The sequence below is a fragment of the Babylonia areolata genome, chromosome 18 (assembly GCF_041734735.1).
Source record: "Babylonia areolata isolate BAREFJ2019XMU chromosome 18, ASM4173473v1, whole genome shotgun sequence".
Lineage (NCBI taxonomy): Eukaryota > Metazoa > Mollusca > Gastropoda > Neogastropoda > Buccinidae > Babylonia > Babylonia areolata.
The window spans coordinates 16,296,795-16,312,276 of NC_134893.1; the positions used below are offsets into that span (position 1 = coordinate 16,296,795).

The 15,482-nt window shown below is 37.9% G+C and overlaps 2 protein-coding genes across 4 annotated transcripts in view; one reads left to right on the forward strand and one right to left on the reverse strand.

Annotated features, from left to right (window-relative positions):
• LOC143292522 (cytochrome b-c1 complex subunit 2, mitochondrial-like) overlaps nt 1–607 on the reverse strand; it is a 15,984-nt gene extending 15,377 nt beyond the window's left edge. For both annotated transcript variants that reach the window (XM_076602884.1, XM_076602883.1), the window contains exon 1: nt 455–607. In XM_076602884.1, coding sequence (XP_076458999.1) covers nt 455–496 — 42 coding nt within the window. In that variant the 5' untranslated portion in view covers nt 497–607. The remainder of the gene's footprint in view (nt 1–454) is intronic.
• Nucleotides 608–1,365: 758 nt separating this feature from the next.
• Nucleotides 1,366–12,951, forward strand: LOC143292524 (cyclin-dependent kinase 1-like). Of its 2 annotated transcripts, XM_076602886.1 has the most exons (8): nt 1,366–1,657; nt 5,371–5,439; nt 7,479–7,635; nt 8,062–8,188; nt 8,804–8,974; nt 9,596–9,759; nt 10,202–10,340; nt 11,188–12,951. In XM_076602886.1, the coding sequence occupies exons 2-8, from the start codon at nt 5,379–5,381 to the stop codon at nt 11,323–11,325; spliced, it is 957 nt and encodes a 318-aa protein (XP_076459001.1). In that variant the 5' UTR covers nt 1,366–1,657; nt 5,371–5,378; the 3' UTR covers nt 11,326–12,951. The 2 variants fall into 2 exon arrangements, with proteins under 2 accessions (XP_076459001.1, XP_076459002.1); XM_076602887.1 differs by lacking the exon at nt 5,371–5,439.
• Nucleotides 12,952–15,482: the final 2,531 nt, after the last annotated feature.

Consider the following 15,482-nt stretch of genomic DNA (forward strand, 5'->3'; position numbering starts at 1 on the left):
CGGCTTCAAACTTTCAGTTAAAGGATTACAGTTCAGTTGTGTGTGTGTGTGTGTGTTTGTGTTTGTGTTTTTGTGTTTTTTGTTCGGATCAGGCTACATTTTGGATTACACGAGCAGCTTATCTGTCTCAACTTTCGTTGCAAATGCACAAGGGCACAAACATTGGAACTGAGGATTGGTGCTCAGGAAACACAAAATTTGGGAACACAGAACCACAAACGTCAATAGTGAAACAGAGGTAAGGAAAAACTGGGGGGTAAATGTCATTACAAATCTAGTATTTCGTAAAGCATACGAGAGATCACCGGTAGAACTGGACGCTGAAGCATAGCGACAGTGGAACAATCACTTCAAAGTCCTTCGCAAGGTCAGTGGACACGACCAAAATAATAAACAATCAAGAACCATATGATAACTATGCACTGAGATATGAAAGAACACTACAGAAAAATACCTGCAAACCCCTCAGGGCTCTTCTGGACAGCACAGATGCCATGCTTTATTACTTTAATTGGACGACTTAGTCGTCTCCAGAACAGCAGAAGGCAAAAAAATGGCCGAAAGTCACGTGGTTTGCAAGAGGAACCACTCTTGTCACGTAAGCCAAAGACTCGCATCTCATTCTTGTGTCCATGCGTAAGCCCAAGCCAACGTCGCCAAGTTGCTGCACAACGGAAGCAATAAATCAGAAAATGTGTAGTATGTCGTCTTTAACATCTAAGCCACGCCTCTAAAGTGTAATGTATGTTAAATGAAAAAAATAGTATAAGCGACGCTTGTTTTTCCCAATACATGCCACTGGTCATTCTGACATTTTTCTAAAGCAAAAACAACAATCAACCAACCGTCAAACAAACAAAACAAACAAACACACAATCAAAGAAATAAAGTGAAAAGAGAAAACAAACTGCGTGATTATACCACCATTCAAAACGATATCATCAACGCGGTTTTGTTGTATATAAAATTTATTTCTTATCAGTATTATGTGTGCCAGCATCCGCATCGTAGTGATGCGGGCTCCTTTATCCGTGAAGTGTGTGTGTGTGTGTGTTGCCACAGTGCCGCCGGGTGTGTCCGTAAATATGCTTTGTGAATGTATGTGTAGTAGTCCTGAGTGATATTAGCACTATCAATACTGAGCCACGGTATATAGCAGCCGGCACAGCAGCAGCAATTCGACTCTGTGTGTGTGTGATAGTGTGTGTGTGAAGATCATTCTCCATTTTGAACGTAAATTTATGTTTCGTGCTCACCTCTGTTTTGCAGTGGTTTTTTTGTTTGTTTGTTTGTTTTTGTTTGTTTGCTTGTTTGTTTTGTTTTGTTATTTCAAGAGGGCGGCTTTTATCTTGATTCCAGTTTTTAGAAACTTTTCAAAGTTTCTTCAGTTCGGTGTGTATCACTTCACAGAAATACAATCGGTTGTGGTTTGCTGAGACAGTGGACGTAATGCCGAAATAGAAAGTAAGGAATACAAGAATGGAAGATCATTTTTATGTCAAATTCCCGTCACTGGGTGGGAAAAAAAGTCCGATCACACAGCAAAACAAGCATTGATTGGTGGATTCTAGCGCTGCGAAAAAAGGAAAAGGGAAGGATATCACAGTCTGCTCAGTGCTCGCACACCTCAACTCGAGGACAAAGTTTGTGGACGCTGGTAAGTAAACGCTGTCGTTTTTTTCCCGACTGACATAGTCCATTGCACATTTTAGTTCATTTATAGATCAACGATCTACCAATGAACTTTGGTTCTTATTCAGTTATTGTGTTACAAATGGACTCTTAGGGTAAGCTCGATCAGAGAAATTCATTCTTCCGTGAGACCATCAAGGACTGGAACACACTAGGCCTACCTGAGAAAGAAGCCTGCCCTCTCCATGGGCATGTTTCAGTCTTCCATTAGAACAATCTGAATTTTTGTGTTTTTTTAATTTTCTTATGGTTTAACGGTTCCTGCTGATTCAGCGCGGCATATCATGCTGGTCCCGCTGAACGAGTTTTGACTGGCTGCCGAGTCAAGTGTAGTTTATTAATGTGTGTGAGACCATAATAGTATCGTGAAATCAACCCGATGATTGTGGATACTCATAAGGAAGAAGAAGAAGTAGTGACTTCTTCTTCTTCCTGTTAGGTGTCCACGGTCATCACACTGACCATTCTGACACCATAATGGGGAGGAGCGCAGCAGCGTGGAGAGAAAAAAAAACCGCAAAAAAACTCCCTCCTAGGGCCTAAAAAGGGGGTGATGGGGTGGAGGGGGTAGAAAGATGGCGGGCGGGGAGGGGGGGGATGGGGGGAAGCCATCTTCTGTTTCAGGCATCAGGACCAGGCCTTTCCGGCTACCGAAGCGGCCCCCGGGGTCAAGCCCCAACCGGCAGAGCCCTAGACCCTCACCGCAGTTGCCTCACTTTGGCTGATGGCGGGGCAGGGCTTCTGATACTGGCCACAAACGGCATTGGTTGAGGACAGTTTCAGCAATGATACCTCATTCCCACCCCCACCCACGACCCATGAAATGTTTTGATATGGGTACCTTCAGACTTTAGGTTTAACTTATGCATTTTTCCACGAAAATGATGAAAGTGAGCATGTAGTGCAGCAGCAGTGGGTAGGTGATCTGAGTCAGTAACTCAGTAAGTTGTATTATTTTTTTGTTAAAGCTCAAAAGGCCATACATTATTTTATTTTACTTTTTTTTTTTATTACTTTAAACATATTTCATTTCTTTGCTTAAATTCTACCAGACAGTCTAAAGGAACACTTTTCTTTTCAAAATCAAAATTGATATCTTGGTCAACAGAGTGAGCCAGAAACTGACTACTACATGGAGGAACAAACAACTGCAGATGGCAGTCCATCCAGGCTGAGGCTAACAGAAAGCGAGGCAGAAAAGGATCTCAGAGTCATAAAAGACAGAAAACTGGCATTCAAGCAGCATGTGGCACAGTCATCTGCAAAGGCAAACCGTATAGTTGGTGTAATCCATCGATCGTTTGATCACCTCACAGAAAAGGCCTTCACACAATTATACAAGAGCCTGGTTAGACCACTTTTGGAGTACAGACACTGTGTCTGGCAGCCTCGATCAAAGTCCCTCTGCAATGATATTGAAGACATTCAGCAATGAGCCACGAAACTTCTGGGCCACATCAAGGACAAATTGTACACTGAGAGACAAGATTTTAAGATTACCCAGCTTAGATGTTGTTTGTTTGTTTTTGTTTGTTTTGCGTTCGTGGGCTGCAACTCCCACGTTCACTCGTATGTATACGAGTGGGCTTTTTACGTGTATGACCGTTTTTACCCTGCCATGAAGGCAGCCATTCTCCGTTTTCGGGGGTGTGCATGCTGGGTATGTTCTTGTTTCCATAACCCACCGAACGCTAACATGGATTACAGGATCTTTAACGTGCGTATTTGATCTTCTGCTTGCGTATACACATGAAGGGGGTTCCGGCACTAGCAGGTCTACACATAGTTGACCTGGGAGATCAGAAAAATCTCCAACCTTTACCCACCAGGCGCCGTTACCGAGATTCGAACCTGGGACCCTCAGATTGAAAGTCCAATGCTTTAACCACTCGGTTATTGCGCCCGTCACCCAGCTTAGATAAGTTAGAGCACAGACAACAGAGGGGAGACCTGATCGAAGTGGATACATACCTCAGTGGGCATTACACCAGTGAAAAACCACAGTTCCAGCTATCTGACACACTGAACCTCTGAGGCAGCTCCATGAAGTTGTCAAAGAATAGGTTTCACCTCAACGTCAGGGGCAACTTCTTCTCTCAGAGGATGGTCTCAGCATGGAATAAACTTCCAGATCATGTGGTCACAGCTCCATCAATCACTGCCTTCAGAAGACGCCTTGACAGCCATTGGAAGGGCCTGCCAACTATTTACGACCCCCAGTGCATTTGATAGACCTCAGGGAACTGCTAGCCACACATGCAAAGTTAAATTGTTAGCTTGGAAGGTGAACAGGCCTGGAACAAGGCCTCTGTCACAACCAAGTCAAGTCAAGTCAGCACCTGCATTTTCTCTGGATTGTTATCCATTAATTGATGGGCATACCACATTACAGATAAGGAATCTTTAGGCATGGGGTTATTACTCAGGGGTATGATTGTTGAACATGGAGAGCTGATTCTAATTTTTGTTACACAATACATGCAATAAGTTATAACAAAGATGACAGCAGGATGGTTTTGACCTGTAGCTACCATGCTACTTACATTTCTTCTCCCCACTTCAAACACTTACAGTTGATTAACTCACTCCATGCCAAGAGTTTTTGCCCTTGCCAATCCCTGAAAACCCAGGGTTTGTATAGGATGGGGAAAAAATTGTAAAAAAACCAAATAAACACCCAGACAATTGATATTTAGTATATTTATGCAAAGAATGTTGTTCCATATGTGTGCAAAAAATCAAAGTATTTACTCACCATCTTGATGTTGATCGCGGTATCCATATTTAGTGTATTTTTTAGCATTTTTGCACCCATCAGAAAGGTACACCAACATGTTCCACATCACATTCTAACACTATTTGAGGAACTGAAGACCTAGTGCATGCAATGAAGTATGAACAGGTGGTGAAGAAAGTTGAAATTCACACATACAAAAAAAAAAATTGTCTCTACATAATGAAAATCAAAGAACAAAGAAAAAAACTCAACCGGCTGGGTGTTGACTGGCCAGTCAGCTGACAAACCTGGTATGCCAGTGAAGGGATGTGCAAGAGGGAAAAATGAAAAATTGTCAGTCCAATCACTGGTGAAAACACTTGCAAAATCGTCCATTTCCTCAGTGGTTTCCTCGTCTGTGTCTGTCTCATCTGCTGGCACATGTTCCTCACTTTCCTCTCCATTGTAAACACTCTCTTCAGCGGCCGAATCTGTTTCTAGGTCATCGGGATCTGGTTCAAATTAACTGTCCGAAGAATCAACATTATCTCCTTCGACATCAGAGCCTTCAGTTTGGATCATTTCCAAAGCATCTTCAACGCTGAGTAACATTTCACCTCTCCAACCGTGTCGAACACTTCGCCGTGACGCCATCTTGTCAAACAACTTACAAAGCTGACAGGGGGCACGCTTTGTTATCAACTGCGGTTGAGCTTATCGCGACACACACGCAGCGTGTGTGAATGAAAAGCTGACCAGAGGTGACGTAAGATATCACATCTGCTTTTGATTTTCGCATCCGACGCGTCACTCCGACAGCACGACTTTTTAAAATCCAAGTCCGCATATGCGGACATTGGCATCCAACGCTTTCTCCGACGATGTCCGCATATGCGGACAATGGCAGCGAGTGAGTTAAAGAAATGGATATGAATGTATTTTTAGACTTTTTTCCTTTTCAGATTCAGTCATGACCAGTCTCAGCGGTCTGACTCTAGAGGACATGAAAGTTGAAAAGAAAATTGGAGCAGGTATTTGTGGTTAATCTTTATAATATTACTTGCCATAGAAAATAGTTAACAAGTTCTGAGCTTCAGTGGTACTTTGTGTGTGTGTGTGTGTGTTTTGCTGGGAGGCCACAGGGAGGAGAGTGAATGGGGTAGAGGGCCAAAAGTGGATGGGCGTCAGAAATGGTGGTTTGTAATATAACTAACAGGAGGATGGGTGTATAGCATTCACTTTTTGTGACTATAGCTGTCTGTCAGACTGTAGGTAGGTAAGTGCTATGCATATATATGCACAATAAACTTCCTACATTTTTTCATGAATCATGTCCCACAGACCAGTCTTTGGTGTCCTTTTCTTGATTTGAGGCAAGTTAGGTGTTGCTTTGTTTCCTTGTTAACTTAGGGAATTACTGCTACCCGGAATTTCCTTGTGATGCTAACAGTTACTCTGAGGATCCTTTCATTTTCACCAAGGGAAATGGGGGATGAATTTTATTTAATGTCCCTTCATATGAAACAAAATTCTTCATTCGCCTTGTTATTAATGAAAGCATCCTCAGAGCAATTGATAACATCACTTGGAAATTCCAGGCAAACTCCATGGTAATGTTTGAAGTTTAAAGTTCAAACTCTTCGAGTCAAAGGGAAAAGAAGCAAACAACAAACATTTGAAATATCTATGGCACTGTAGACAAATACAAGCCAGTTTTTGCAACATTGTATTGGAACCACAATGAATGAAATCATGGGATTGGTCATGTACACAAGGAAAGTTTTTTCCCCCCTTTTCTTTTGTCTTTAAACTTAAGACTGTCTACATTTATTGGGGAATCTGGTTGATTTCCATGTAGTTGTGTAAAATTTCAGCCTTTCTCCAGATTTTTTGCAAGGGAGGTACAGTGTTTACAAGCAAACTGAGGGATCTGTATTCCATATTTGGGGGGACTTGTCAAGCAAGTGATCCCTGATTGCCAAACATGGAAAATTTATCCGAAACATTGTATGCAAGTGGCAGCTTATTAAGAGAATTCCTACTGAAACAATAAGCACCAGCATCAAGCCAAGATAACTTTTGAAGAAGAAAAAAAAAATCATAAAAGATAGATCCAAACCAAGAGAAAACAGTATAAAGGTTATTTATAAATTAATACTCAGTTACAGTTTCTGTTTAATCAGAAAAACATGAGGTTATGTTTCTTGAGTTCCACACCCATGAACATGAAATATTCTGCTGAATCTGTAGCAGTCATTCTTTAATGGCTATATCAGTTCCGATCAGAATCTTTTTCAGTAAGATCAAATGAAAGAGTGGTTGAATCAAATCGAAATTTGATTGAAATTATCAAACTATTTATGTCATTACATGATTGCTTGTATCACAAGTGCACATAAATGTCCTTTTTAGACTAACATTATAGTATTTATACATTTCCTGTCAAAATCATACCAGTCTAATTTTGTTGGCATCATGCCAAATATATATCTGGAACAAAGATCTATCACAAGAAAGCGAATGAATAAAGTTTTACTAGAGTAAAGTTCTGTATAATGTTACATTTACTTTCACATTAATTTCATAGTATGAGTGCATAAAATGTAGATGGTAATGATGAAATGAATAAAAGACATCATTTCCAGCAAGAAATTTATTTCAAGACATCACCCAGTTGATGTCTCTCTTCTGCTTTTCTCATTTGTGAGTCTCACTTTTGTGAGAATATGTGCTCCTCTTGGTTTAAATAGCAGGAAGTATATATATATCCCTGCAAACATTTAATTCCGATTTTTGAATCTCTCCTGCTTCTCGCACCCTTTCTTCCCCACTTGACTCCTCCCCAACCCCTCACATTCCCTTCATCTGCCCTCCAGAAGTATTTAAAGGAGCTTAAAACAATTTTCAGAGTAAAAGTAGGTTGAGAAATAGATTTTTAAAAGTTTCCTTTAAACATTATGAGACATCTCCAGGAAATTTATATATTTTATTGACTAATAGTAATATAATGTATCGTCCACAACAAAATTGTATGACCATGAAAAAAATCTAATATTGTGTTTTCTCCAAGGTACTTACGGGGAAGTGTTCAAATGCTTACACAAGCCCACAAACAGGAATTTGGCTGTGAAGAGGATCCGGATGACTGATGATACTGACGGTATTCCTGTTACAAGTATTCGAGAGATTATGGTGCTCAAGGAGTTGAAGCATCACAACATTGTAAAGTAAGGTTGAAAGTATTATTGTTAATTGGATTCACTTTTCTCTCTCTCAGTTGCATGTGTGAGTCTGTATAAGAATGTATGCTATGAGAGTGTTTGTGTATCATATATACATGACTTTCATTAGAAATGTTGATTTTCTTTAAATGGTGTTCAAAAGCATTAGTAATTTGATTGTGCTATTCTTAGATCCTATCAGATCTTTCAATGTTCATGGATCTTTTTGTTTGTTTTGTGTGTTTGTATGTTTTGTTGTTTTTTGTTTATTATATTTTATTTCATTTTAAAAAAATCATTTTCATAAAACATTTTACCATGTGGAAATATCTCGCACTAATGTGTTTAAAAGCATTTGGTTTCATTCAAAAATGTTTTAATATCATATTTTATATGCATACAGTTTAATTTAATATTTTGTATGTTTTGCAGATTGGAAGGTGTCATCACAGAATACGACAGGCTCTTCCTTGTTTTTGAGTACATGAATATGGATTTGAAGCATTACATAAGCACAGTTCTTCCTCCAGGAGAAATGGTTGACAGAAAACTGATCAAGGTATGGGCGATGGTAGAGCCACCAAAAGAGGCACTGTTAAATGGATGAAAAAGATCAGAACTTACAAAATGCTCTGAAAGAATTTGGTTTTTAAAAAAAAAAGTGTATATATATCTCTGTGTGTGTGTGTGTGTGTGTGTGTGTGAGCAGAGCATTTTGTGTCTGTGCACTGGTGGGTTTAAGGGTGGAGAATTTTCCGATCTCCAATGTCAACATATCTGTAGACCTGCTATAGCCTAAATCACCTTCATTTGTATATGCAAGCAGAAGACCAGATACACATGTTAAAGATCCTGTAATTCATATCAGCATTTAGTGAGGTAAGGAAACAAGAAAATACTCAGCACACACACACACACACACACACACACACACACACACACCCCTCCCCCACTCCCCCCCGTCCCTGCCACCCCACAGGAAACGAATGATGGCAGCTGTCAGGATTATTTATTGTTATTAAATAAAAGATTCCTTTCAGTATATGTTGAATAACTGCTAAGTAGCTTTGCCTCAAGGCTGCATTGCAAGTAGTTTTGATCCTTCAAAAAACAAGATGCTGATATTTTTCTTACCTTGTGCCAACCAAATATATCATTTTTCTTTTTCCTCCAGAGTTACATGTTCCAGATTGTGTCTGGTTTGCTTTTCTGCCACCAAAGACGGATTATACATCGTGATCTCAAACCTCAGAATCTGCTTATTGACAGTGAAGGCAGCATAAAAATTGCTGATTTTGGTATGGCCCGAGCCCTTGCCTTTCAGGTTGGAGCTTTGACACACAAGGTAAATCATTATCATATCATTTTAACAATTCATTTAATATGTAAGACTGAGAGAATTAAGTCATCAATGTCAAAGAAAATGAGTCTTTATGGACCCATGTGACATCTCAGTGTATGCAAGCATCTTCTTGCATGTCTAAATAGATATATCTCAAGTTAATTCGTTCTTGGATTGGAGTTCCAATAACAAAAATCCAGAATTTTTTATACATGTAATGCAAGTTCATTCGAGTGTTTTGGGAAATGTCTCCAGTTCTGTACATTACTTCTCAGATGATTATGCATGGTTCTTTTTAAGCCATGAAGTACATATTATTAATATATTACACTTAGAGATGACTACGTTTTCAGTGTTGGTCATGTGGATCATCTTAGGCTATGTTATTTTTCATCTGTTTATAAAATAATAGTTTGACAACTGGCTGGAATTTCCATGATACTTGACTGTTGGTTGTTCAGACAGTGAAGTGTTCTTTTGTAGTCAAAATATGCACAATGTGTTATGATATCTGCCTGTCCCAGTATGAGCCTTGGCAAAATTTGTAAAAGTGATAGAATGGGTCCTCTTGGTCTTACCTGCATCTGTCTAAACTTGTTGACTGGCTACCCTGTGATTGTGCAGGTTGTAACGCTGTGGTATCGAGCACCAGAGATTCTAATGGGTGACACTGTATACTCCACACCTGTGGATATATGGAGCATTGGAGTCATCTTCGCTGAGCTTTTCAGTAGACGGGAATTGTTCAAAGGAGACTCTGAAATCGGCCAGCTGTTTGCGATATTCAGGTCAGTTACAAAAGCTGCAAATGTGAAGCTGGACTGGAAAATGATGTACAATGGTACATTGAATTTCAAAAATAAAGTATGGAGACAAACTGATTTTTAAAATATGTTTGTTTTATGGTTTTTTTTTACCTTTTAACCTGACAGGTAAAGAATTTTTATCATGATACCTACAAGTGTGAATAACCAGAAGTCACAAGATATAGATATACATAGACAGATAGATATATCTGTCTGTGAATGCTCATACTCATCCAGTCTTAACCTATTTCATGCCAGAAGATACTCCTTAGAAAAGTACTAAAAGTGGATTTGTCTTCTGTTGGTCATGCTTCATTTTTAAAAAGAAAAAAAGTGAGCATGTGTTCTAGTCAGCAGCACAGAAAGCTTGATAAAAATTGCAGTATGAAACATTGTCATCTAACAAATGATATTGTTATTTCAGAATTCTTGGAACACCAACAAACGATAGATGGCCGGACATGTACAAGTTACCTGGATACAATGCTTCTTTTCCAGAGTGGAAGTTCATACTTCATACTCATCTAAAAGAGATAGACGCACTTGGTTTGGATCTCTTGAAGGTAGGCAGTTGTTTTATTTTTGCTTTTTGCATTGTCTTTCTTTGTCTTGTCACTGAATAGACCGGTTCTGTGAATTTTTAACATGCTAACAAAGACTTCTTGAAAGAAAGAAGAAGAAAAATCAGTATTGCAGAAATCAATGAACCCTTGTGTCTTATACCTTGAATTAAAAAATATATATAGAAAAACAAATTTAAATTTAAGTTAATAACGGTGAAAATTATCAGCTGTGTCTCCATGCTGGTCTGTCCCCAAGAATCAAGAAATTACTATGAATGTTCTCACTCATATTGCTCTTTATTACTACATGATTATTGCATTAATTGCTTGTTCCATTTGTCTTTGTCTAATGCTTTGGTTTTAGAAAGGATTTGCACTTTTTTTTTCTTTACTCATTCAGCAATATTAGGCTTGCATTCTATCTTAACCGACAAGATTGGTTATGTGACAACTTAAAAAGAAAGTGGATTGTTAAACTATTATTTTTAAGACTATGCACATACAGTCTACTTACAACTGCAATGTTGTAGCTGTCATCAATAAAACAGCCATGCATGTACTTTGTGAACAATATGGCAAACAGCTGAAAATACTGATCAGTATACTCTGTTACTGAGAGTATTGATGAATGGATTTGGGGGTTGTCATCTCAAGGGCTTTAATCTGTTCTTAAAAAGAAAGTTATGGCACTGTTAATGTTGGATAATGGAATAAATAGCAATTTTTTTTTTATTATGTTGCTGCAACAAGGCACCAAGAAAATTGTGTGAAAATAGTTTGAATTTTCAATGGCAGACTTTGGATTTTCAATAGTAAACTTAACAGTACTTGATGATGTCTGTTCCAGTGTACATTACTGTATGACCCAAAGAAACGTATCCACTGCAAAGTGATGCTACATCATCCTTACTTTGCCGATGTTGACCTTTCGGTTAAGCCAGCTAGTCTTGAGCCATCTGACAACAGCTCAGAAGTGAGTTCTTAGCCAAGTCTTCATCACTGATCAGGCTTCCATTTTCTAAAGGTACAAGGAACATCCATTCCACCTTCTGTTGATTGGTATCAACACCAGTCAGTGAAAATAAAGGTACCAATAATGATCAAGGAGTGTACAGTTGTGTATATTCAGTTGTCCACTTTGTATATATGCACACAAATGCACACATACACTCTCTTTTTAGCAATGTGGCACTGTTTAAGCTATTCATACAGACACAAGCTGTTTCAGAGACAGCCATCTTTGAGTGCCTTTGTTCATCAACTAAGCATTAATTGTCTGATGTCAAAATCCCTGCTTGAATGACCAATACAGACATACAAAACATAGGCACTCATACACAAACATACACATTCCAGTCTGCTGCGAACTGCTGTATAGCAAGAAAAATTAGCTTACCTTGTCAATGGAAGAATGTAGAGTCCTTGGAAAGAAAATGTAAACATTCTAAGACTCCTAAATTCCTCCACCAATAAGGTTAAGGTTGATCCTGCAGTTGTTTAATTAGTTCCTTGTGCTGTGCAGCAGTGTTTATTTTAGACTTCTGAGTCATGGAATATTGTTTTGGATGTGTGGCACCATAAGGATTCACTGGTTTTCTGGGTGTACCACTGTCAGGCTGTGGTGATTCTGTTCAGGATTTGTACACCACAACACCATCACCAGCCACAACACCCAACATCAGCCATATCAATGCCAACCACACTTTTCCTGAGCTGTAAGCTTGTATGGTACTGTGTTTATTTGGTGCGTGCTAATGAAGGTTGTTTAGTGGCTTGGAGGTATACTGTCCTTGCTGTACGTAAGTTTTGTGATTCATTTTTGTCAGTTTGAATTTTTTTTTTTCAACCTTTGACATTTCAGTGTGTTGGTATGACATAATATATGTGTCGATAGAAGAAGTATAGTCCAGTGTTCACAATACTGAAAATGTTTTTGAGATATATATATATATATAAATACAGTTTGGATGGAAGACTGTGTGTTGGGAAGAAGATACATATATCATTTATGCAAATTATAGTGGTGATAAATTTGTTTCAGTTTGTCTTTATTTAACAATGTTACCTTAAATCTGAACAATCTTTGGTCTGGATACTTATGACTCTCATGTTAGATTAAGTGGCTTTGGGAACAGGCAATCTTCCATTAGTTGGAAAAACAAACAAACAATTACGGGAAGCCAATAACCCACGCAAGATAGCTGGAGAAGACACCTTTTATATATATATAGTTTGTAAATGTGCAATATTTGAAAAAAACATTTCAACTGATTGAAGGATGGCTGAGTTGTCAATATTGCTATGTGTATGTCAGATTTATTTTCTTTTTTTGTCCTTGGTTTATATCAAATGCAGTCTGATCAAGGATTTATTTGTCATATGGTGCTGTTTATATATGTGATAACTTGTCTTTGCTGTCATATTCTATGTTTGTTTGATTTTGAATTTACGGTTTACAGATTATGCACATCAATATTTTCAGAGAAACATTCTAGTATGGAACACCAACAAATTCCTTTACATTTGATTGAATACTCCAGACATTTATTAAATGATTTGAGAATCTTGAAATATTGTTTTAGTTGTTTTTGCTTTGCTGTCCTGAATGGCTGTGGGCAAAAGAAAAATCAATATAAAACAGTAAATATAGGAATAAACATGGTTATGTGTTTTCATCATGCCTGGATTAATCTGTTCACTGTGGTGGTGATGTACAATGCACATAATATGTGCCAGTGTTGTGTTCAGGCCAGTCATCACCATGCATCACCAACACAAATGATGAAATAGATTAAGGTATGACTCAATATGTGTTTGTGGTGGACAACAAAATGATATAGAATACTTGTATACAAACTAAAGAGACACTTTCTAAATGCCACTTTGCCCAAGCATGCATAAAGGAATTCAAATAAAAAATTTTAAAAAGCTGTTCCAAGCAAACGTGTGAAAACAAAGTAAACTTTCATCCCAATTCAAAATCAGTTGTTCCCAGCAAAGACTTGAGAAATCAAAGTAAACTTTCATCCCAAATCAGTGCTCCCCAACCAAAAAAAAAAAAAAAAAGAAATAAAGTAAACTTTCATAGTGAAATGAACAGGGCAGACTGGGAATAAAAATAGGTAGCACAGCACAGTGACAACGTACTGTCCCTGTCAGAGAACAGCCAGGATTTAATACAGCTCTGTGACAACACTCTCCCTGATAGAGAGCAACCAGGATTTCACAGATAAAAATATATGTATTAAAAACAAAAAAATACAACAACAAAAAACACACCAACTTTCATTATGGTGGATCCATGCTTTCTATTTCATTAAAAAAAAAAAAAAAAAAAAAAAAACAACTTCAGGACACTGGCCAGCTATCTTGCCTACAGAAGATGAGCAACAAGACAGACCTGAGAAAAAAAAAGCAAAAAAACACACACACTGTAACAAGAAAGTAAGGGGAAACAATGCTCTGTGTGTTGCCAGTGGTTTATCAGTATCCAGTAATAATGCTGTTATAATGGTTGATGGCGTGCAAATGCTGGTCCTGGCAGATTCCAGGTGAAGATGGATCCACCACAGGTTCTTTGAGCTGTCAGATCATATACTTGAATGCAGCCAGGATGGTTTTTAAGATAGTCATGCCTGTGCTCTGATTTTCTTTCATATACATGCACCCCATCTTAATCCCAGACACATATCTGTATCTCTTGTGCACACTTTTTGATCTGAGGAGGAAGCTTGGATGTCCAAAACCTTGATCTCCAGGTACACCCACATGCATGTATTGATGTTATACATAGGAATGGGTAAGTTATTAACTATGGATAAAGACTGAAAATAACATGACAGATGAAAGGCATACTGCACAGTTCATATATCAATTTGCATGAAAGAACCAGAAAGCTGATTTTGAGGTATGTGCATTGGCATTGAAGTGGGGTCGATTGAATTTGCTATTTAAAAAAAAATAAAACAAAGAAAAGCAATTTCTGTGAGGAGGCAGAGAAAATTCTCGTGGGATTTGATTCTCTTGCTTCCTTGGCAAACAAGTGTATGTTACAACTGACATTGAAGTAGATTCTTGCACCTCAAAGGCAGACGTGTTATCACAAGGCCATGACTCCACATTGGACTGAATGGCAGTTCCTCAGCTGATCAGTGATTTGTAGACAATAAAAAGAACAATTAGACAATAAAAAGAACAATTAGAGTGGAGAAGAATTTTTTGTGAGAAAATGCATATGGAAAGAGCTGTGTTAAACTAGTGTTTGAAAATTAAGAAATATTGATGAACCAAACGCTCTTTTTCTTTAAAACCAAATGTTATAAACCAGTGAGAAATAAAGGTACTTCATAGCACAATAAACTTACAAAATGGGGGGAAAAAATAAGTAAGAATGGCATTAAGCGTAGGATTTTCAGGCTATTTAGTAATATACCAAATGTTAAACTTTACAAACCTGTCAGAAATAAAATTTGCAGCACGATAGAATTAAGAAGTTGAAAAAATGTTTAAGTTTGACATTCAGCAAATAATTTTCAGCTTGATTATATCATATGTTTAGTAACATATCGGATATAGAATTTCAAAAAATGAAATAGCCTAGATCTGAGTCTTGATCAGCCTCATTTCAGTTTCAGTTTCAAACGAGGTGTCAAACGGCATGGACTGATCCACATATGCTACACTACATCTGCTGGAGAAAAAAGGCAGATGCCTGATCTTCACATAAACACAACACGCTGATTAGGTTAATTGCTAGGTTTGTGTAAAACAAAAACATAAAGAATTATGAAAAAAAATTATTATGAAATAGATATTAAAAAAATGAATAAATAAACAAGATTAAACAAAAAAGTAAACTAAAAAATAAAGAAAAGGGAAAAATGTGCACTCACTAACACCAGCATGCAAATGCATACAGACACACAATGACACAAATACCAAAAATGCAGTTCACACACACTTAACACATCACTTTGAGGGATTATGCATGCATATGCACACACATTCAAACACACATACATGTAATGTTGATCCACAAACTGAGTAAATGCATGCATTTGTGCAGCTGCACTTGCAGATAGCACCCACAATCCACACACTTAACATATACACAGTTCCTGCCTATCACACAGACACACACAC